Source organism: Gastrolobium bilobum, unplaced genomic scaffold (genome assembly GCF_033153095.1).
Source record: "Gastrolobium bilobum isolate Gb01-03AN ecotype WA unplaced genomic scaffold, APGP_CSIRO_Gbil_v1 utg27707, whole genome shotgun sequence".
NCBI lineage: Eukaryota > Viridiplantae > Streptophyta > Magnoliopsida > Fabales > Fabaceae > Gastrolobium > Gastrolobium bilobum.
The window spans coordinates 159152-184313 of record NW_026896559.1 but is presented as its reverse complement, the minus strand read 5'-3'; the positions used below and the strand labels follow the sequence as shown (position 1 = coordinate 184313).

Sequence of the window (25162 nt, the reverse complement as noted above, 5' to 3'; positions counted from 1 at the left end):
CGCGGTTTTGAAAGTCACATAGAGAGAGAGAGAGAGAGAGGTATAACTCAAGCTTGAGCTGACTTTGGCCATCTTGTTCCTTAGGAGTTAATGCTCTTACCGTCAGCTTTTGACTATTTAGTTTCCTCTCTCTGTAGGTCCCTCCTCACACAACACTCTCCATACCTTCAAACCCTTCTCTTTTTTCTCTATTTATACACACCAAACCTTCCTTAGCCTTGGACTCTTGCCTTATAGCACCTTCTAGCAAGTAAGAGGAAAAGGAAAAGGAAAAATATTAAGAAAGTAATAGAGATCTTCAGAGACAAGAGAGGGAGAGTTATACATTTTTTTGGAGCATATAAAGTAGTGAAATTAAGATAAAGGTGCAAGGAAAAGATGGGAAGACCACCTTGTTGTGATAAAGAAGGTGTCAAGAAAGGACCTTGGACTCCTGAAGAAGATATCATATTGGTGTCTCATATACAGGAACATGGTCCTGGCAATTGGAAAGCTGTTCCCACCAATACTGGTTAATCTTCAACTCTGATCTTAATTTCTTCATTATTGTGTAATTTTTTTTTATGATATTGTAATTTTCTTTTGTCTTGTTTTATCAGATCATGTCATATTAGGGAAATGCTGATTCTTTTAGCCCTTTGATCTGAAATGGTGTTTTGGTTATTTTTCAGGGTTGTCAAGGTGCAGTAAGAGTTGTAGACTTAGATGGACTAATTACCTTAGGCCAGGAATCAAAAGGGGTAACTTCACAGAACAAGAGGAGAAGATGATAATCCATCTTCAAGCACTTTTAGGGAACAGGTAATCAAATTCACCTTCAAGCTCTTTTTGCTCTCTTTAATGTATATATATAGGAGCAGTACTTTCTTACACCAGTAAAAAAGTTAGAAATCTTACACTCAATCTTGACCATTGATTCACTTATATCCAATGGCTCACATTACTAAAAAATTAAAGCCCTTAGATATAAGTGGAATCATCGGACAAGATTGAGATTGTAACTTACATTGGTGTAAAATGATCCTGACCCATATATATATATATATATATATATATATATATATATATATCACCAATCATGTGGATAGTCCGTGGAAATGCAGCTGTGTAACTGGAAAGAGTTTGAGTCCGTGGAAATGCAGCTGTGTTAAAATTTGGATTCTCACATGTTAAACTAAAGCTACACATTGATTTATGATGCAGATGGGCTGCTATAGCTGCATACCTTCCACAGAGAACAGATAATGACATAAAAAACTATTGGAACACCTATTTGAAAAAGAGGCTCAAGAAATTGGAAACAGGTTCTGAAGGAAGCTTGGGACATGGTTTTTCAGCTTCTCAACCAATGCCTCGAGGTCAATGGGAAAGAAGGCTCCAAACTGATATCCACATGGCCAAAAGAGCTCTTAGTGAGGCTCTTTCACCAAACAAGACACCTTGCTTACCAGAATCAAATCTTTCCAATGGTGGCTCTTTCTGTACCATTAAACCAACACAGTCTTCAAGCTATGCTTCAAGTGCTGATAACATTGCTCGTTTGCTGAAAGGGTGGATGAAAAATGCACCAAAGGCCTCATGTGCTAACTCAGCTATGACACAGAATTCCTTTAATAACTTGGCTTATGCAGGGAATGACACTGCTTCTAGTGAAGGAACCACAAGTTGGGGGGCAAAGGGAAACAACAATGTTGAGTTATCTGAGACTTTTGAATCTTTGTTTGGTTATGAGTCTAATTTGGATTCTTCAAATTCTGAGTTTTCTCAATCTCTTTCCCCTGAGGCTACTCTTTTCCAAGATGTGAGCAAACCAGATGATGATGCTAATGCAGAAATGCCCTTCTTTTTGCTTGAGAAATGGCTTCTAGATGATGCTGCTTGTCAAGAAAAAAGTAGCTGCAGTGATATTACAGCTTATGCAGTTACCAATATGTTTTAGATTAGTCCAATTTGTAACTGGGAATTTGGGAATTTGCTTTTTTTACTCAGTTCTAGGACTGAAAAAGCCTGATTGAATCATAATTTGGCCTTCAACCCTTTTGTGCTAGAAGTGTATATTGCAATCAAATATTAACATTATTATTATATCATCATATTCTATAATTAGAAGTCTCTTTGGAAATTTGTTTCTCTTATGACAAGTTTAATGCTATTAAATTCTGCTTTTTGAGTTGGTTGTTTCATACTTTCATTCTTCTGATCAGGAATTTAAGTTTTAGTTGACTAATACCTGATTTTAGTATGAGCGAGTAAATTTTAGTTTAAACTATTAAGTGGTCAGATGAGTTTTATTTCTATCACACTTTTTTTTGACAGTTTTGTTTTAATATTATTTATTATTAAATAAAATATTACGTAAGTCTCACTTAATCGTATAAGTTTATTTAAATGTCATTATTGTTTTTTAAATCTCTTTAGAAAAATGTCAGAATTTCATGTTGAGTTTTAATTAATATGGAGTTTAAAATTTATACTTCTCGGTATAAATTTTTGTATACTACTATTTAATGATATATATCAGCACACAATCGAAGTATATATTGGACTTGTTAAGTAGTGAAATGATATTCAAACTTTTTTAATAATTTGTAAATATGTAATTAAATGGAGTATAAAAATATTATATATTGATAATTTATCAGAATTAATTAAATCTTTCATTATATATTAAAAAATTACCATAATTTATTTTAAGTGGTTTAAATCGACCTAACTTATTTTGATAATTTTTAACAATAAAATTATGTGGTAATTACTTATTGTATACATTTTACTTAATACTAAAAAGTCTAGAAATGTTTTTAATAATAAATATATTTTTGACGTCACTTGTTCAACGTTCATCGTATTAAAGGCATTCTCATTTATTTACCAAAAAAAAAAAAAGGCATTCTCATTTCAAAATGTTTGTTTTTATCTCCAGGAGAGGTTCTAGAATGTGCTTAGTCACGCATGTGCATCACTCATGTATTATGATCTTATTTGCTTTTAACATAATAGAAAAGAGGAGGGATATTCTCACTACTAAAATTTTTCACTATCAACTTATTATCTATCTAATCACCATTTGATTAACATTTTCTCTCTCTTCAAACACTTTTTAACATTCTCTCTTTGATCCAATGGTAATGTGATAGGTAGTAAGTTAGTAGTGAAATTTTTTGGTAGTTAGAATATCATCACTCAATAGAAAAAAGGGTTTGTAGGAGAGAACATATCTTATGCTAAGACACAAAATGATGAGATCCACCACTAAAAAAGAGAAAAGAAAAGAAAAGAAAATAGCAGCACACTTATCGAAGTGTCTATGACATAAGATAGTAGTCTCCTACAACATGAGACTACTATTTTCCATAGAAAAAATGCTTTAAAATATTAAAACTTAATAATAAAATAAAGGGTTCTCTTTTTCTACAGTTACTGATACGACGTCGTTTTGGGGCGGAAATCATGGTGTTTTTACAATTTTAATTTATTTCAGGATTATTATAGTCTTTATAATTATAATTATTTTTAATCTCAAAACGACGTCGTTTTGGGAGTAAATGCAAATAACTTATCTACAATAATTGCAAAAATATTATTCTGTAAAATAAAATGACATGACACAAAAAATTCGGCTCCATAGAAAGGAGAAGAATCAGCATAAATGAACAGGATTAAGTGCCTGTTTAGATCTTCTCTTTTTTAAGTTAAAATATACTTATAAGCATAAGTTAGGCCAAACAAGTTTTGAGAAAAACTCTTATATTGAAAAACACTTTTTTTAATAATGAAGAAAAAAGCTAAAAGCTAAAAGCTAAAAGCTAAAAGCTAAAAGCTTCTAGGAGGAGTTTTTTTAAGCTGTTATATGCTTTTCTTGAATTGTGTACTTTTTTTTTTTTTAAATGAAGAGCTACAAAAGATAGAGAGAGATAGTTTTCTTGAAATATGTCCTTTTAAACGAAATTTTTTATGTAATTACTAAACAACTTTTAACTTTTTCTTTTTATGCTTTTTTTTTTTTAACTTTAACTTATAAGTAGCTTCTATCTTAGAAAAGATAAAATCCAAACAGGCTCTAATTTGTATATGCAAGTGTTATTAATATTTTTTGTTTTGGTGAACTAGGGAAGAAAACCCTAGAGAAATCAATTCAAATAAACTTTGCGAAAATTACAAACAGAAGAGAAATCAGCCAAATACAGGGGAGGGTTGGGGAAAAAACACAAATTATTATCTATATGATTGTCTAAAGGAAATTTAGAAAGCCAATCAACACATCCATTACTTTCTCTAAAAGCATGAACCAGCTGGACTTCCCAATCTCTCTGTAGCCAAGCTCGAACATCAGTTACCAAACGGGACGCTCGAGCTGCTCTACCAAACTTGGTGAGCAAAGTGATAACAGAACTTGATTCACTTTCTAATAATGCAGCGCCTCCAACCACCAGCCCACGCAGCTTCAAGGCCTTTGAGAACACCTCATAGTTCCGCAACAAACGCAGAACAATTACCAATATGATAGGCTAAACCATGTAACCAATGGCCTATTCCATCCCTTATAATAACACCGCAAGCAGCCCCACTGCCATCCTTTCTAGCTGCCCCATCAGAACTAATCTTTATCCAGCCAGCCTCTTGTAACACCCCGTGTATACCCGGTTTGTTATCATGTCATCGTATTAAGCTAAACTTAATTAAAATGCGGAATTAACTTTTTCTTTTCAATTATGATGTCATTATGAATTACCAAGTTGATTAGTTAATCCTTATTCAAAACATTGCCTGTATGTAATCATAGCAAATAGACAGCTAACTACACTGAATAACCTCATAATATAAATATATGTGTATCTAAATCATGGAACTACAACACGTAGTCCGGACCATATCCTGATACAATTATACAACTCAATTCTAAAATAAGACATAGTCAATCGATGTGGCATGGACAACCCCCATGCTTACCAAATAAGGAAACAAAGCCCAACAAAGTCTCAATCAACAAAACATAGTAGTAAATATAAAACATGTCAGCATCCAAACATAACAGTATAAACAGCAAGCATATCACATCAGCTCCGACCTCCTGCCGCCCGAGATCTCAACCCCCGAGTTACCTGAACCTGAAAATGTGCCTCAAACGTGGGGTGAGATCTCTAAACAGAAATCTCAGTAAGACAAGGGGTCCTCAAGGATCTTTCCACCTCAAGCTCACTTACATGTGCAATATAAGTTCTAAAAGCAGTAAAACAGTATAAGTTCCAAAATCAGTGCAATGCAGCTGAATAATCATGTCATGTGTGTCAATTATTCTACTGGCCAAAGAAATGCAGGATTTACATACGTCTATTTCCTAAAATCAGTGCAAGACACCACTTGCATCCACCCACAGAATCACCCTATTGTATGACATCATATACTCAGGCTTACCGTCTAGGTGGAACAACACATGCATATCATAAGGCACTTGCACATAAAAGCTCAACAACATTTCAAATATCAATACATGAAAACACATCATGCATATAAACCATCTCCCATGGGGTATGATGGAACCAACAATGGCTAAACCGAGGATACGAAAGCTTACCTCGCAAGCTAACTATCCAACACAAGAAACCAACCAAGCTCAAAGTCCACAAACAGCAGTATCACAATCTGTTTTAGACCAGCAATTATATCAATATTCATCTCCTAATAATTCAAGACACAACAACAACGTTTTCTTCTTGGTTTCATGTCTTTAGGCTTCTCACAAAGCCATAAGTTAATTGTTACAGAGGTTCAACTTAACCAATCATGGGTCTACAAACCCAAAAATACCATTATGTCCGAACAGAACAGTGACACTCTTGAAATTCCCAGAATATCCGAATATTTGTCGGGGCCATATCTGAATATCCGTATCCGGATGTCGTATCCGGATATCTCTAACCCCATATCCGGATATCAATATCCGGATATTTTTGCGACAGAATGCAGTTTCTGCATTTCACGAGATATCACTCCCAAGGTTCAACTTTAACCCATTTCAACGTCCAAGCATGCATTTTTATACACTTTTAGGTTCATGTTCATGTTGGTTACTTCATTTTATTATATTACATGCCAAGGCTCTTCTTTTAACAAGGAAAATCATGATCAAAGGTGATGACACTTACCCAAGGCTTCAAAACAGAACCACAAGTGCTCTTGGAGCTCACAAGGCAGCTCCAAAGTATGACTTCAAAGGGTCCACGAATTTGACCAACAAAACTTGGTTCTTTCTCTACCAAAATGGTACCTTGAAGCTTCAAATGCCAAGTAAATGGTCACCTCTCCAACAACTCAGAATACAGCCCTCACAAACTCAAGAAAAGAGGGTGCCAAACTCAGAAATGCCAAGACTTTCACCCACCCAAGGCTAGAGCACACTCATACAAGGAACTTTTGTGCAGAAACCAAGAGAAAAGATGGTCTCTTGATGCTTCAATGGAGGGGAGAAGGTGGAGGAAGGTGGCTGCCTCTAGAAGCTCAAAAAACTCACGCAAGGTTTATGATTTTCTGACCTAGGATCATGTGCCAAGTCCTTATATAGTCTACTTAAGTTTTAATCACATTGTATTAGCGCTAATAGCTACGCTTAGCATTTTAATCCCAAACTTTGAATTCTGAAACTAGCCATTTTTCTATGATTTTTCATATTTTTATTTTATTTTCGCTGTACTTTGCCGGTATGCGCTTTTACGTAGCCGGTATCAGTTCTGACACCAGTTCTCATTATTTTGACTTAAAACTTGACATACTAGTCCTAGATATTATTCTAGAAATAGTTTCATACTCATTATAATTTTTTGGGATACTTCATCGGTACGTATTTATACCGTGAGGCAGAATCAGTATCTGCACTTTTCGTCAGAAAATTGACTTTTCACATTATTAATCACTTACCATAATTATTTAAGCCTTCTCATAATTATTAGGGTCAATTATAGAATTATTTCATTAATCCCATATTTATTTAATTAATTTCCTAAATTAACGGTGCAGGTTTTTACACCTCTGGAGCAGTCCAACAAACAGGAATAATTTCATGAGTTCTATTAGGCTTTGCAGCTTAACCATTCACCCAAGCTTGAGTGATCTCCTTAACCTTTTGCTTAATAGTCATAGTTTTATAAGCTAGCCAATTACCAACAGTACCATGCACAATTTCGTTACGCCAAAACCAAGCTAGCCACACTGTTACAGAAAACAACAAGGACCAGGGAGCATTAAATTGGATCACAGCTTCATTCTTCAAATTCTCCGACATCCAGCTATCTAAATCTGAACTAAAGAAACCATTGACCTTTTCCGGTTGGACCAATTCCAACCAAATGTCCTTTATCTTGTTGCAATCCCTAGCCATGTGAATAATGGTCTCTTCTTCAAGATTACATAAAGGACATGTAGTAGACATCATATTCATTCTCACCAGCAAGGATCACGTTGGAAGACGATGATGAGCCATCTTCCAAAAGAGCAGGCTGATCCGGTTGGGACCTTTAATTTTCCAGATAATAGACCATATTTCATTAATGTGAGAATCCTCTCTATCACAATTAAGGATAACATTATACAATAGCTTAACTGTGACCTTACGAGATCCATCTAAGCTCCATGAAAGTCTTTCAGGACCATTTGTAACATAAGGTGGAAGAAGGCTTCTAATTGATTGAATGCAATCCTGAGGTAGAAGATCAGATAGTTCCCTGTGATTCCAGGATCCATCACTAGCAACATACTCTTTAACTTTCCTACCAATAATTATTTGGGGAATATGGGCAATGGCTTTGCTTGCCAAATTTTCTACATGATCCAGCCATTTATATTCCCAAAAGTTAACAGATGAACCATCTCCAACATCCCAAACCAGTCTAGGCTTGAGCTTGAGCCAAAATTTACACATGTGCTTCCAAAGATGAGAGTTTCTAGTTCTCCAGTTGAATACATCTTGTATATTACCTGCAGTGCAATACTTTGCTTTCAACACTTTTAACCAAAGCTGGTCTGGCTCATTAATGAAAGTCCAGACTAATTTTCCAAAAAAAGCTTCATTCATAGATGACAGTTTTCTGATGCCCAATCCACCTGCTATCTTCGGATTTGTTATGTTATCCCAAGCAATCAAGTGCATATGTTTTCTGTCAGCTGAGTCACCCCATATGAAAGCCCTTTGAATTTTCTCTAACTCATTGCAAACATTCTTAGGGAGCATACTGTTTTGCATATGGTAGAAAGGAATGGAAGACAACACTGATTGGGCAAGAACAACTTTACCTGCTTGGGAAAGGGACTAAGCTTTCCAGCTGATCAGTCTCTCTTTCACTCTATCGATAATTCCAACAAATAAGTTCTTTGTCAATCTTCCATGCTGAATCATTGCACCAAGATACTTACCCACATTTGTTATGCGCTTAAATTCACTCAACTCAGTGATTCTATCTGCAATTGCATTCATGGTATTTTTAGAAAAATACAAACTTGTTTTCTGATCACTGGCTTTTTGACCTGATATGTCACTAAAGAGATTCAGACACCGAAGAAGAACATGAAGTTTCTCTTCATCAGCCTCTAAGAAAAGCATAAGATCATCAGCAAAAAAAATATGTGATATTTTTGGTAAACCCTTACCAGCTCTAATTGGCTTCCACAAACCACCATTCACAGCAGTCTCGATTATGTGAGAGTGCTTCTCCATAGCTAAAACAAATAGGTAAGCTAACATGGGATCACCTTGTCTTACACCTCTTCTAGGTTGAAATTCCTCTGTTAGGCTGCCATTCCAAGTCAAATTGGTCTTTGGAGAAGTCACTGCTGTCATTATTAAATATGTTAATCTATTTGGCATTTTGATTTCATCCAACACTTTACGAATAACATTCCAATTTAAACGATCGTAAACTTTATCCAGATCAACTTTAACAGCCATAAAGAACTTCTTTTCTCTCATTTTCTCCATTGAATGGACTAGCTCTTGAACAACAATAATATTATCTTGAATTTGACGATATGGGACAAAGCTAGTCTGAAGTGGAGATACCACTTTTTCCATGATAGGTTTAAGCCTGCTAACAATCAGCTCTCTGATAATTTTATAAACAACTGGGCAGAGTTTTATTTATTATATAATAAAAGTGACAAAATAGGTCTAACCCCATTTTACAAATAATGTTGAGCTGGTCTCGACCCGCCAACTCGATTGAACTTGTTATATAATAAGGCAAGTCAAAACGGATTAAATTCGCTGTAGGCGGGTTGACTTATGTTTATTTTATATTTTTTAATTTTTTTAAAATATTAATTAATGATTTTTTTACCTCTTTGGTCTTCATTTAATATCCTTTACGTATATGAAGAGTATATTTTTTTTTGAAAAGATTCATATTTTTATTATGTTGACGGATCGGCAAGGAGGGTAGAGATTTTTAACTCACTTTCAAAAGTGGGATGACACGGATTAGGTCATTCTAAGGTAAGTTGAAAGCGGGACAGGGCAAGGCGGACAATTGATCTTCTTTGCCATCTCTATTATATAATAATTTTATATTGTATGAAAAATTCATTAAAATATATTTAATAGATTATAAATAATAATGAGGCTTAATATAATTATATTTTTATAATGTGATGTTATATTTAAAATTGTAATAATAATTTAAAATTCAAGTAGTAACTTAATAAGTTGTATGTGCTGGTCCATCTATCTATTTATTTATTGGTTATGTACCGTACCATTACAAAATGCAAGTTTAGTGCTTTTATATTTTAACTTGTGAGTATTTAAATTATTTTGTTTTTGTTTTTTTTTTCATAATTCAAACACGCAATTAATAAGTGTTTTGATTAACCCGGGTCATGGATACACACACCCACAATCTGAACCCCTATGAACAACTATCTATAGTCAGGCTCTAAGGAACATCTCCATGTCTATGATTCTCCCCCATAACTGCCCCTGGTGGCTTATATAAATACGTCTACGTACAGTGCCCACGAGGGGACAATTCTTTCAGACTACTTTCTACCACACTTACCCATTATCTCATACATTTCATACACACAACCTAAGACCAGTGCTATTAGTCTATTGCTTTCCCCTTATCTTATTAACCTTATACTAGATATTTATGTTCACTCTAAACATATATCAATACAAGTAGAGGTGGAAAAGCAGGAAGGCCTGCCTCGCCAAAAAATGAGCTAGTATGCCTCGCTTTTGAGAGTGAGCTGAAAAATTTGGCATCGCCCCGTTTGGTGCCCTGCCAGCCCCGAATCTGTTTTACACTAAAAAAAACCCAAAAGACATAGCCCGATGGGTTGGCAGGTTAGGCGGGGCGAGTTAGGAAGGTTCTAAAACTTAGCCTGCCCCGCTCCATCTAAATAGAAGTTTTGTCTTAGAAAACATATATAAACAATTCCAAAAATAGAATATAATCCATTACGAATATGCAAATTAACACCAAACTCTCAACATAACATCACAAGATATTGTGACATAAGTACGAACACTACATATATATGCCCACAAAAATAGGCAAAAGTAAAAACTACTTAACGAGTAAAGTAAATGAACTAATATAATAATGTTAGGATGAAATAATCACACACACACAATTACAAAACAAAAGAGAAGGAAGGAAAGATAGAACAAAGACATAATCTATTATGATTCACTCAATATGGGTTAGATCATAGTTATTCCTGTTAGTAATTTTATTCAATCCTTGTTATTTTACTTCATAGTTAAAGCATTTCCATTTCTTATAAGAATTTTTCTATGTAAATTTGAATTTCAAATGAATGAAGAAAATGAGTTCCTACTAAACTTGTTACCTGGAAGGAAAAAAACGAACAGACAAAGTCCTTTGTTGCCTAAGTAAAGGCACCCCAGGCACCCGACTTCCTTTAGACGAAAGTGTGATTCACAAAGTCCTTGTTGCTTAAAAAAAGGCACCCAACTTCCCAAAAATGGAAGCATGGCTAACAAAGTCCCTCGTTGCTTAAAGCACCTAAGGCACCCGACTTCCCTAAGAGGGAAGCGTGACTGACAAATTCCCTTGTTGCCTAGAAAATGACCTACGAAGCACCGACACTTTAAAAATCCTAACGTGTCGTGTCTGACACTTCTCGACACTCACCGACACTCCGACACTCCAATTCTCTTTGCAAAGACTCAAAAAAGATTCAAAGATTACGTTACGTTGCATTTTGAGTTCCAACTATTAAATTCATTAGATTAGAATTACAATTTTATTGAGTTTAATATCAATATTTGGGATATACTATGTTTTTTTGCAAAATTAATGGGTGTTATAAGTTTAGCTTTATTTTTTTGTTAAATTATTGAATACTAAATATAATATACACTACATAAATTAAAAATATTATATAATATCAAAACGTGTCCTAACGTGTCGAAATTAAATATTTTTTAAAACTAACGTGTTGGAGTGTCGTGTCGTGTCGTATCCCGTCTTCCGTGTCAATGTCAGTGCAACATAGAAAATGACACCAAGGTAACTCGCCTTATCAAGTTGGACGTATAATTAACAAGTGCCATAGTATCTAAATGACATCGAGGAATAGAGAAAAGAGAAGATAAAGCACAAACATTTAAGACAAATATGTTCAAGTCGATATCCCAGAGCTGCAAAAAAGGAAACAAAAGTGTAGTTTAGTACATCATTTGAAAGCCGACATTCAGGCCCAAAAAACTATTACAAAATAAGGTGGCATACCACCTGTAAGAACCTGCACCGTTAATTAAAGAAATTAATTAATTATATATGAGAATTAGGAAATAATTTCATAATTGACCTTAATAATTATTATGAGGCTCTAATAATTATAGTAAGTGATTAAGAATGCTGAAAGTCGCTTTTCGGAAGAAAAGTGCAGATACCAGTTCCGCTAGTCGGTATAAGTGCGTACCGATAAAGTATCCTGGAAAATTATAATAAGTGCATGATAATTCCTATAATAATATATAGGACTTGTAAAACGAGTCTCAAGTTAAAATAATGAGAACTGGTGCCAGAAACTGATACTGGCTATGAAAAGCGCGTACCAGAAAGGTGCTCCGAAAAATATAAGAAAAATATGATAATTCTTGTAAAATTGAGTAAGTTAAGAATCCTAAGTTTGGGATTAAAATGCTAAGCGTAGCAATTAAAGTTAATACTGTGTGTTTAATGATTAATTGGCAATAAATACTCTTATGTTGGGCACAAAACCCTAGAAACCTTAACTCTACGTAAGGCTTGCGGCTGAGCAGCTCCTCCATGCACTGTTTCATTGGTTTCTTTCTCATTTCAAGAGCCAAAGGCCATTTTCTTCCATTTCTTCTAACTTAAACACCTTAGGTGTGTGTGAACAATTCTTGTGAGTGAGAAAATGGCTTCTTTTCTGTGTATGGCTACTGTCTTGTGACGTTGGGTGTGCTGTTTTCTGGTTTTGGTGAGGAGGGAGCCTTTATTTGGTGTTTCGAAGCTCCAAGGAGCTTTCTTGTTGAGTAAAAGAGCTACCTTGTGCATCATTTTCGTTCACCTTGTTGCCTGCACCTTTGGAGCTGTAGGGAGAGCTCCAAGAGCACCTTCATCCTCTGCTTTGAGCTTATGGTATGATCATCACTCTTGTTCTTGAGTTTAATGCTTAAAAATGGAACCTTGATGCATGTAATGAGCTAAGTTGATAACTTAAGGGTGGGTAACGTTAAACACACCTTGAAATGCATGTTTAAGCTTCTGTATTCGGTAAAAGTTGGACCTTTGATTTGGATTTTTGCGAAATGCAGAATCTGGGTTCTGTCGCGAAATATCCAGATATTTTTTTGTGAATATCCGGATATTGATATCCGAATATGGGTATCCGGATATTGATATCCGGATATGGGGATCTGAATATCCGGATATGAATATCCGGATATTGGAAGAAAGATATCCGGATATTGATATCCGGATATGCCCCCGACGTATATCCGGATATTCTGGGTTTTCGAAGAACAATAGCTGCATTGTTCATACAGTAGGCTATTAGAGGTTTGTGGACCCTAGATTGATGAAGTTGAACTTCTATTTTAACTGAACTAAGTCAGAATCAAGTGGTTAAGGGCTTATGGCTTTGTATGAAGCCTTAAGACATAAATCGTAAGAGGAAAACGTAGTCTTTATGTTTATGCTTATCAGCTATGGGTGTTGATATGCTTGCTAGTCCTAATCAGATTGTGATCTGCTGTGTGTTGGACTTGAACTGTGTGGACTCTTGGCTTTGAATAGTGAGCTTGCAAGGTAAGCTTTCGTGTCCTCGATTTAGCCATGTTGTGGTTCCACCATGTCCCATGGGGGTATGGTTATAGGCATGCTGTGTTACATGTTTTTGATGTTTTGGAAATGCTGTTGAGCTGTTATATGCTAGTGCCTTATGATATGCATGTGGTGTTCCACCTATACGGTAAGCCTGAGTATGTAGTACATACAATATGGTGAGGCTGTGGGTGAGGTGTAAACGGTGTTCCTTGTACTACATGTAGGTGATAGACATATATCTACATTTCTCTGGCCAGTAGAATAGTTACAACACACATGGCATGAATATCTGTTGCACTGCATAGTTTTGGAAATTATATTAAATTACTGCTTTTGAACTTATATTGCACATGTAAGAGAGCTTGGGGTGGAAGATCCTTGAGGACCCCTTGTCTTACTGAGATTTCTTGTTTAAAGATCTCACCCCACGTTTAGGGCGCTTATTTCAGGTTCAGGTAACCAGGGGGCTGAGACCTCTAGTGGCAGGAGGCCAGAGCTTAGCTGATAGATGTTACATGTTTATGCTGATATGCTGTTATGATTGGATGTTGGATCTTATTTACTGCCTTATGCATTTAGCTTCAGTTTATGCTGATATGTTGTTATGATTGGATGTTACATATAAATACTCTGTTTGTTATGATGTTGATTTGATGAGCATGGGGATTGTCCATGCCACTTAGACTTGATTATGTCTTGTTTTTTTTGGAGTTGCAATAATGTATCAGGATATTGTTCGGACTACGTATTGTAGATCCGTGATTTTAGATACTCACTTTATCTATATTATGAGGTATTTCAGTTAGATGTTTAATTGCAATTCACATACAGGCGATATTTTATGAAATTGATTAAGTAATCAACGTGGCTAAGTATAATGACGTCATAATTGAAAAGAAAAAGATATTCTGCAAATTTTTAATTAAGCACAGCTTAATACGATGATATGTTAACAAACCGGGTATACACGGGGTGTTACACCACCCCTTCACGCAGTTGGAGCTTCAGGATTGTTAGACCATGAGTATAAGCTTTAACCGGGCGGGAAAGAAGTAGAACCTTACTGCCATCTCCAGTTGTAATGAAAAAATATACGCCTTCAACATAATTGTATATGTCAATTTTTTCAAGCTCTTGAAGTTTGATACCTAGGTTGTAAAAAGTAATCTAATCCAAAATTTGACCTCAAACCACGAAATCAAAAGACTCAAGATTTTCGTCTGCATTCTCCTGTTCTTCCTTGAGAAGGTCAACAAATTTGTGTAGGTTATCGTTACTTAATTCTAGTTTTGCAGCTCAATCCAACATGTTATGCTCATTTTTAAACTCATCTTTCTCTTTCTAAACTTGTAGGAAGTTAGCTTCGGCAATTTTCTTAGAGTTCTCAGCAATAACTTTTCTTCTTGGGCTTGAGTAAGTTGAGATTTTAAATTTTCATTTACTTTCTTCAAAGACTCCTTCTCAGAGTTAAATTGATCCTTGAAAGAATGAAGTTTACCGAGTTCTGCCAATAACTCGTGTGGGTCAAGTAAGTGCAATAAAGCCATTTAATAATAAGAAGCATGATGAACAATTGACTTCTTTAAATACTTACACATGTCAATGATTTCCTCCTCTGAGTAGGCATCATACTTCTCATGAGGAAGGGACTAAAAAAAGGTTCCAGAAGATGGCGGGACTTAACAGCAAAAGGTCAAGCAGGGGCTGACTTATTTGAAGGATGAGTAGAGTCTTCTTGATTTTTCTACCGTTGAGACTGAGGATCTATAACCTGGACCCCTTTTCCCTGACGATGCTAGAGTAAATCCCCTTGAGAAGCCACCTCAGTAGATAACGGTTCGGGAATAGAACCTATATTAGAGGTTGCTGGAACCAAGTTCTTCCTTCTGAAACCCTACTTGGTTGACCGAGACTGAGTTTTCGGGGACCTTCCGAGCAAATATTTCTTCACTCACGACATCCTCTACAAGATAAGAACTGTAAAACGTTAAAAAGGAATGGAAGTCGTAATTCATTTCAACAAGAAAAAGATAATCACTAAAGGCTTTACGAACAACCTCCTTGTTGGAGCCTGCCTTAAGAATCTGTCGCGAGGTGATGGCTAAACCCTTTTCAATCAACTTTTTAGCCTTAGGAATGAACCAATTATAAGTATTAAGTCTATCAGAATCTAGATTTTCCTAATGACATAAATAGATTTGGGCCGACGTAGTATAGTAACCCCAGTTCCAAGCAAGGGGGAATCAGGAATAACCATCTTCGATCAAGAAAAATGACAAGGAGCGACTACCAAAGTCGAAGAAGAAGAAGAAGTAAAAGGAGTGGATGCTATAGAAGCAAAATTTTTGAAAAATTCAAGCTTAAAGTTTTTTTAATTATCTTTGAAAGATGTACACCACTTTAAACCTAGACGAGCTTTAAAAGAAACTAATCCACATCGAGAAGAACCTTTATCAGTAGAATTATAGAAGACAACAAAGAGACAGAAAAAGACTTTAAAAGTATATGTAAGTCCATAAGCTTTGCAAATTGACTCAAAAACTCGAAGGAAACTCCATACATTTGGATAGAGCTGGGTAGGCGCCACGATTAGGTGTCAGAGTACTTCAACTTAGACCTCGATAAAAGGAAGCTAAACTCCCAACTCGCTAAAAAGACATTTATATTAAAAAACAAATTCCCATCTCCAAAAGATGCACATATCCTCTTGTTTGAACAGGACACTTCAACTTGGAAGGAAGTATCTACTGCATTCTCAAAAAGTCTCAAAAAGACAAATCTCGTTAAGAGTCATTTGTAAAAAGTCTTCATCAACCTCAAAAGATTAGTGAAGTCTCAAGGCCTCCTCGTCCACCCACTTATGATCGACAAGATTAGTCGGTCGAGCAAACCGAGAAGCCAAAAACTGCTTATAGGCTTGATTTCTCATTTTATCCCTAGGAGAAAAGGCACGATTAGACTCTAATCTGAGACCTATCCAGTCTAACCCTCGAAACCTTAAAGGCAAAATCCTTTCTATAGGCGTGGGGCACAAATGAACCCTAAGACGCTCAACACTCGACATAGGGTAAATATAGGCTTTTTGAAACCTACAATGTTCTTCATTGTCTTCTTCTCTTTTCAGCTAATCAAAAAATCGTATTCGGCGAATAAAATTAAGTCTATCTAGGGCTCCTTTCGATCTTTGACAGTCCACTGAAGTGTTTCAATCTAGCATGGTTTACTTATTAATAGGCCACAAGAAAATGGAAACCCAGAAACAAGAGATGAGAAAGATAGAAGAAAAAGAATATACCTTGAAAGAAAAAGGGGTGACCCATCGATGAAACCTAAACCAAAGCCCTAAAAGACACTCGTAAGATCTTGAAGAAGGAGGAATAGTCGTAGGAGGCGACAACACTGAAGACTAAATGAAGAAAAAGTGAAAACAAAAAGAAATAAAGAGGGAAAAGTAAACGACGAGGAGTTATGGGGGTCAAGAGTTTAAACCAATGTGACTGTTTAAAATTTGAAAAGATTTCAAATCATTAAGTCGTACCCCTAAAACTTGAAACACCACTGAAAGATCCAATGTGGCCAGTACAATAGTAGGAAACACCACTGAAATTTGTCTTTGAAAGTTCCAAGATCAAAGTTGAACATTTAATTCGTCATCTTAGAGTATCGACTCATGCTACTCCTAGTTGGGGGGCTTAATGTTTTGAGTGTGACCTTGGATTCTAAGACTCAATAGCCTTCCCCCTTCAAATGGACCTATATGAATCTGGTTTGGGCTCCTTATCCGGCTTGGGCCTCAACTCGTTAACCCGGGTCATGGGTTCTTGCCCACGATCTTCACCCCATGAATGATTATCCATGATCAGCCTCTGAGGAACTGCTCCAAGTCCACGACTCTCACCCATAACCTCCCCTGGTGGCTTATATAAATATGTCTACAGTGCTCATGAGGGGACATTTCATTTAGGCTATGTTCTACCACACCCACTAGGCCTTGTTACACCCATTATCTCATACATTTCATACACATAACCTAAGACCAGTGCTATCAGCTTATTGCTTTTCACCCTTATCCTATTAACCTTATACTAGATATTGGTGTTCACTCTAAACATATATCAATAGAAGTTTTGTCTGAGTAAACATATATAAACAATTCTAGAAATAGAAAATAATCCACTACAAATATGCAAATTAGTGTAACACCAAACTCTCAAAATAACAGCACATTATATTGTGACACAAGTAGGAACACTACATATATATGCCCACAAAAATATGGCAAAAGTAAAACAACTGAACAAGAAAAGTAAATGAACTATTATAATAATGTTGGGATGGAATAATCACACACACAATTTCAAAACAAAATAGAAAGAAGGGAAGATAGAACAAAGACACAAATCTATTCTGATTCACTCAATATGGGTTAGACCCATGTTGCGACTTCGGCAAGTGCACCGATCGTACAAGTAATAGAGTGGTAAAAGTAAGATTGTCGATCCCACGAGGACTGGTTAACCAAGTAATAACTTATCTAAGCGATTAAAGTTTATTAATCTTGAAATGATTTTGTTGAGAGAATTAATTTAATTGTAAAAACAAAATTTTGAAAAAAACTTATTTTTAATTTTTAATTTTCAAGAAATCAAGAATTGAATTCAAAAATTAATAATGCGAAAAAAATAGTTTTGAACTTTTAATAAAAGACATAGCTAGGAACTTGACTTCCCCAATAGTTTCTCAACGAGTTTAACTTTCATGCAATTAAAGTTCGCAATCAATTATTGACAATTCTTTCTTATGTAACTGACTCCCCAATCCTTTGGTGGTTTCAGTTCTTTACTTTATTCCAAAGCTCTAATCCCTTAGGATTTTTTTCTAAAGCAAGCTTTAAGGTCAAGAATTATGTGCCATGAAATTCGTAAAACTATCCCTAGAACATATAAATTTCAGCAATTAACCAATCGGATTAAAGCATACAATATCCATATTAGCATGCAAAAATCTACTGCTCATTCAAGATTGATCAAGTCAAGAACAAGACTATGAATATAAAATAGATTAATTGCATAATTAAAATACGAATAATAATTTTATCAAAGATTACACAGCGTTCAAGAACCCATTGGTTTCGTCTCGCCCTAACTACATAAAAGACTCACTACAAGAAAAAAGTTTATTTGTGACGAAAAATTTCGTCATAAATTTCGTCACAAATGACAATTTTCGACACAAATAATCAAATTTCGTCACAAATAAACTTGCGACACAGGAATTTGTGACGAAATTTACTTGCGACGTAGGAATTTGTGACGAAATTTCGTCACTAATAAAACTTTTTCTTGTAGTGACTTTAGCCTTGCATGTTCATAACAACAGAATTAAAAGATGAAAAGAAACAATAAAGATCCATAAAGACTTAGCAGGAAAACTCAACAGTGATTTCTTGATTTTCTCTTCTTCATTCTTCTCTGCAGTCATCTACAGAAGCCCTCCTCTGCCTCATCTTCTGAATAATTCACACAACTTTCATCTAGTCCTTTTAAAGAGTTAAATTGGGCTTTTTATTTTTGGATCAGCTCGCTAAAACAAGCTGCTTAGCAAGCATATTTTATTCCCTCGCTGAAGCGAGCTACTCAGCGAGCCAATTAAAACTTTTCACTTACTTTGCTCGCTGAAGCAAGTCGCAGAGCGAGAAAGAATTAATTTTTATTAATTCTTTATTTCCTTGATTTTGATTTTCCCAACTGATCCCAACTGCCTTTTTCATCATATTAGTGATTTGTTACATTGAACCTGAAACAATATGAAAAGGGATTAGAATCTTATCTAGTAATTGGTATTTTAATATCTTTTAGACTTATTAACACTATATTAATAATCATATTAATCATTATTTAAAGTAATTTTAATATTAAAAACATAATGTCTTTGACACTTATCAACCCAGAAATATTTCACTATATCTACCCAATGTGGGATAAAAGAGCAGAACTCCTATTGATTTTCTCTGCGCCCGACCAGAAAGAGTTATCATCTAAATGCGAAGTATGAGTCTCAACTTCAAAAGGTCAAGAAAACGGGATAGGCATGGCAGAATCCAATTAATTAAGAAAATGATGTTCACACAAAAAAGAAAAAGAAAAAAAACGATACACACATTAAAGGGGAAAGGAGAAAGAATATTGATGGCATTGTAAATGGCCCACAAATTTTCAGTTCCAGTAAAATAAAAGTGGGATTGCAAGACACGAGCTTTTCTTTATACCCCACAAATTTTGAACTGGCTTCGAAAGCGAAATTTTCCCCAGCCATTGTTTTATGTGCTTACACCTTAGTTGCTATCATATACAGCTAGTGATCTCATATAACCTTTTATCAACTGTAACAACCTCACAACATATTTATCATAGAATATGTATCCAAAAAAAAAATTATCATAGAATAGGAAAAGAAGAATAAAAATATAACATCCCTATCTATGTATATACATCTCCTTTTGCTCCCCCTTCCGTCTCCCACTCATTCTTAATTATGGATAGCAATTGTAAGAACTGATTGGACATAAATGCTCATGTGGTGCATTTTCTCTCTCACTTGTTTTTTGAGGTTGTTTTATAGTTTTATTATGGCATGCAGTGCTAGTAACATCCATGCTTAGAAGGGATAGGAAAAAACCATAACCCCTTCCTCATGACTCATATGCACCATTATGGGCAAAAAATATAAACTAAATCTGTGCAATTTTCTCACAAGGAACCATTTTTCACTATATAGTTTATGGCTTTAATGTTTCTAAAGTGAATGTAGATAAGTTATTTATATTCGCTGCTAAAACGACGCCGTTTTGATTTGAAAAATTAAAAAATTATAATGAAAAAGACTATTATAACCCTGGAATAAATTATAATTACAGAAATATCTTTATTTCCACTTCAAAACGACGTCGTTTTAAGCTCAATGTAGATAAGTTATCTACATTGACCGTAGAAAAAGCGAACCATAGTTTATATTACAACCTTCTTCTCAACTCTGCCTTCCTATCCCTACGATGCCAGGGCTAGGATTTAAGAAAAAGACCTTAGGTTAAACATTAACAAGTAAAATGAAAAAAAAAAAATTCTCATATTTAAACATCAATGAGTGTCATTATTAATATGCAAAATAAATATATATAGTGTCTCTTGGTATACTTTAGTTGCATAAAAATAAATAGGGAGGTTTTTGTTGCAAGTTGCAACAGGTATCAGCTGAATACCAAATCAACTAACCTGTGGTCCTATTTCCAAAAAAAAAAAAAAAAAAAAAAACTAACCTGTGGTCCTATTAAAGTGACTTGGACTTAGATATAGTATCCAGCAGCAGTCCCAGCATTATTGATTTTGATCATTAAGGGATTAATTAGGTGTTTCCTGCACACACATACTGTGGATCCTTTGCACAATTTATTAGAATCTGTACACTTACTTATATATCTCTCATAATAGAAGTAAAGAAAGAAAAAGAAAAAGAAAAATATGAGAAAAGAAGTATCAAATTATAATAAGAAAGCTTTGAGCATTCTTTTTTTTTTTTTTTTTTTCAAGTTGCCAGCAGGTACTAAATACCTATGGACACAGAATCATGTGGATGACCTTCTGAGTTCAACTCATTGTGCATTTAGTGCAGCATGTGGATACATATTCTGCTTTGACAGCTTCAATTGTCATACCCGTAATTAACTTGATGAAAAAGACATATAATGCATAATTGAAAGGAAATTCATTCCACACAAATTCTCTGAGTACAAGGGTTATAAGAAACTAGCAACAAATATTAATTTTGAAATTACTAAACAGTTATTCATTACTTAGGCACCGGCAATGATGCAACTTTTAAAAAAAAAAAATTAGCTGTTTAGCTTACTGTGGTTGGGTTTTGCTTTTCTCATTATGTACAACAAACAATAATTTATTTTTATCATCATAGTTCATGAGTAGGTGGGGTGAGAGCATGCGTTCGATTCTTCTCAATATTATCTTTAGGAGAATTTAAAATCTTAATCTTAGACTCACCCTGAACAAAATTACCTCCCGCAGAAAATACATGTAGTTTGTCAAAAAAAAATAACAATAATGTGTTCTTATGATTAAGTATAAATTTTTTTTATAAATGTTTACTAATTGGTTTAAACTTTTTAGAAGAGTTTTTTTTTATAAAATATTATTAATTTATTGTATAATTAAATAGCTAATAATTTTATCATTACTATATTTTATTCTCTTAAATACAAATTAAATTTTAACATAAAATAAGTTGAATTAAAAAAAAACTCTTTGCACAAGGTGACATATATATAAAACTATTTAATTCTCGAGAAAATTAGTTATTGACACTTGGTCCATTAAGTTGAATCAGTAGTTACACAAATCCTCTTAAATAATATTATTTACGGCAGATTATATTTATAAATTTTTTTTTTATAAACTTAACTTTATATTAAAAATAGTATATAAGTTGGTTTATGTATTATTTTTAATAAATAATTAAATTTACAAAAAACAAATTTATAAATATAACTTTCCTAATATCATTTAAAGAAATAAATTTTTCACACATTTTGACATATACATGTTTTGGAAACCGTGTAAAGATAGTCAGATGGGCCAGACCTGGAAAAATACCAGTGATCATCCCCTTTTCATTTTAGTTTCCTTTCCGATTTTTCTTTTTGAATAATATCTTATCCTTTTTCATAAGCTCCTCCTCAATTTTCAAAACACTAAATAATATATAAACTCCACTTATTACTCAAATCTCGCCTTGCTTTGAAGTGCAACAATAGTCATTCTTCGTTCCTTACGACAATTTTTCTATTTTTTTAATATGGGCCAATCCCACGCGCAGGATAAGACACAATTCATAATGACCCAAGAGGTCCAATAGAGAATACTACTTAAAGGCTAATCCGTCCATCCCGCGTTAATATCATCTCACATATATATCGACACTAGCAACTTAAATCTTTACTACAAGCACATGGTATGAGTATCTTAGAACTTGACAATCACTCTAATAATAACTAGCTAAGGCACAAATACTTGGATCCATCTATCCATGTAAGGCATAGCCTACAAATAAACATACAGCACACGGAATAGCCTGTAAAAGTCACTTCTACCCACCAATAAGGTTAATTGTCATCATACTAAATAGAACTATCAACCACTACATAACATAGACTTAAAGCTCGTATATGATCATTTAATACATCTTAGCTAAAGTTAATAGCTCGCATACTAATTTGAGACTTGAGTGTGGGAATACCTTACTCTAACAATGACCCTAATAATTATTGGATCAAGCTTAACTATGTATGATCTAGTCCAATCCTTATCAGGCGGATCAATTTCATTTAAGAAATTAAATTTCTAGAAGAATTAATTACGTGACATCATGTAAGAGCCAATGACTAAGATGACTCTACGTATACCTTCAAGGCTTCAACTACTGCCTGAACGAAATCTTACATGGAGTATCGTCCAAGTCAAAAATCCGGCCAACCTGTTTCATAGCGAATAAATATAGGGTCCGTTATGCACTTTTTTGTTTAAATTATATATTTTTTAAAACAAAACACTCTTTTTTTAAGAAATTATATAAGTTATAATTTAATTTTTTTAATTAAAATGTAAAAAGTGATTTTTTTTATGCCACTCTCAGTATTACCATAGTCTAGTTTTAAATCTTTATTGTTAATTTTGAAATTTTATAAAATAAAAAAAAAATGTAAGAAGTCTCAAAGTCAGTAACAAAAGTATTAACTTGGTTAGGTGTCATAACATTAAAATTTAAAATTGTAAAGAAAAATATTTTTCTTTCAGAAAAGTCGTTCATATTTTTTTGCTGACAGTTAGAAATTTAATTTTGTTTAAAAGAAAGAGAATAAATCTTGTATTCCGAATTAATTTCATAAACGACTCAAAAAGTTAAAATATATAGAAACATTAGAGAGTCAATTTACGTCTCAAAAAAATAATTAGAATTAGATTAAGTGCATAGTTTACTTATAAATAAATAAAATCTGCTTCTAGATATTTTCAGAAGATTGAAGAAAAGTGAAGGCTAAAGATTGAAGAAATTAGATTAGAAGGGCGTGACGGGCTGGCGCAGGGTAAGGACCCCTACTCCACATGGTTTAATGTACAATCTGTCGACCTCATCGAAGCATTCAAGCGAAAACCTGGAAACCCATAACTTCTGTAGAGTTTGGTAACCAATATATGTGTCAGAATTTTGGAAATTCAATCTTTTGACATGTGCAAAAGCTATTTTTTCCTGCTAAGGAAACGGGTCTTATGGGAGAAGTGGAATTAAATTAATTGACAAGATGAAAGGCTTTATTTATTTTTGGGTGAGCTATGATTGAGATATTCAGATGCCATGAAGTCTCGTATTAATTAGTAATGGATTAAATGAAATTCTTATAAGATGGAGAACTATTTCATATATAATGTTAGACTTATTTGATATGATTAATCTAATTTAGTTCATTTGTGGTGATCTTTATCTGTGAGCTTTCCCTGTCCCGTCTTGTATTAAAATTAGGTTGGATTTGGGTAGCTTGGGAGCACCACATAGGTAGAGGTGGCAAAGTGAGTGACCCGCCCTGTCTTGTTTTTGAAAGTGAGCTGAAAAACTCAGCTCGCCCTGCCCCGTTTGGCGGATTGGACGGGTTGGCCCGCCAGTCTGAGTCAATTTTACACTGACCCGCCTCGGCCCGCCCTATGCCCGCCATCAACCTGCCAAAAAATAAGCCCGTCCCGCTTTTGAGATAGGTTGAAAAACTTAACCCGCCCCGTTTGACGGGTTGACCCGTCGAGCCGAGCCCGTTTTGCCGGTTCTACACATAAGTAGTGAATCCATAAAAAAGTATTACCCTCGATACAATCATAAAAAATTCATATCGATTTTGGGTCAACTTAAGAACTCTAAAACTTAAGTTATGTGTGATGACCATGGAGCCAAAAGGCGAGATAAATTGTTTTTATCATAATGACATGTTACGAAATTCCTTATAATATGATGGCTTTCAAGATCCTCTCTATCTCCATTAGCAAATAAGAAACGGGTTACCCATCTTGTCAATGAGGAAACAATTCCTAACACATTTATGGCAATTCGATGAAAATTCCTAACCGCTTTACTTCTATATTATTCGAGAACACAGAATTCAAACACAGGCTTATAAAAAAGGGTAAAGTTACTATCATGTAACATAACCTAATCAATTTTTTCTACTCAAACAAAGATGCATGTGGGTTCCATATATATAATAAAAATAAAAAATAAAAAATGCTAGTGCAGAAACCAACGTGAGAGTGGGTAAAAATTTTTATATCATGTTACATAATATTAGTTTTTTCCTATAAAAAATTGTCACTGACAACGTAGGCCGGTCATGTTTGGTTTATTAATTAGCAATATTGTATATATCTATATCTTGTTTGGCTGCAAGCAAATCAAATCAACTGAATACGAAAATAAAGTCCAGCTAATCAAGCCAGAGTGATAGACCAAGAAATTTATTTGTTTGAGATTGTTAACTTGAGCGACGGGTCATTTGAGGAGTTCCTAGTGGATTTGATCTTGAGAGGGGATTTAGTTTCTGTTAATAAGTTTTTTTTAAAATACTTTTGTAATATATTTCTTAATTTTGTTTATAACTTATTCTTTTTAGTTTTTTCAAATTATTAATTAAAACTTTTTAAATTTTTTTTGTTTTTAAGAAAATCATTTAATTATCTTAAAATTATTTAGAGATGTATTTTAACTAAAATGCATAATTTCTCTTAAAAAAACCAACAAAC

General features: G+C 34.3%; 1 protein-coding gene across 1 annotated transcript; it reads left to right on the top strand.

Moving 5' to 3' along the window:
* The first annotated feature begins 378 nt into the window (after positions 1-378).
* Positions 379-1939, top strand: LOC133300549 (myb-related protein 306-like). Its single transcript, XM_061500109.1, has 3 exons — positions 379-511; positions 672-801; positions 1204-1939. Exons 1-3 carry the CDS (start codon positions 379-381, stop codon positions 1937-1939), a joined length of 999 nt encoding a protein of 332 aa, XP_061356093.1.
* Positions 1940-25162: the final 23223 nt, after the last annotated feature.

Excerpts from the sequence above, each read along its gene's own strand:
- LOC133300549 (XM_061500109.1), top strand. The coding sequence starts at position 379 with ATGGGAAGACCACCTTGTTGTGATAAAGAAGGTGTCAAGAAAGGACCT. Across the intron at positions 512-671 it reads AGCTGTTCCCACCAATACTG|GGTTGTCAAGGTGCAGTAAG; the intron begins GTTAATCTTCAA and ends GTTATTTTTCAG. Across the intron at positions 802-1,203 it reads CAAGCACTTTTAGGGAACAG|ATGGGCTGCTATAGCTGCAT; the intron begins GTAATCAAATTC and ends TTTATGATGCAG.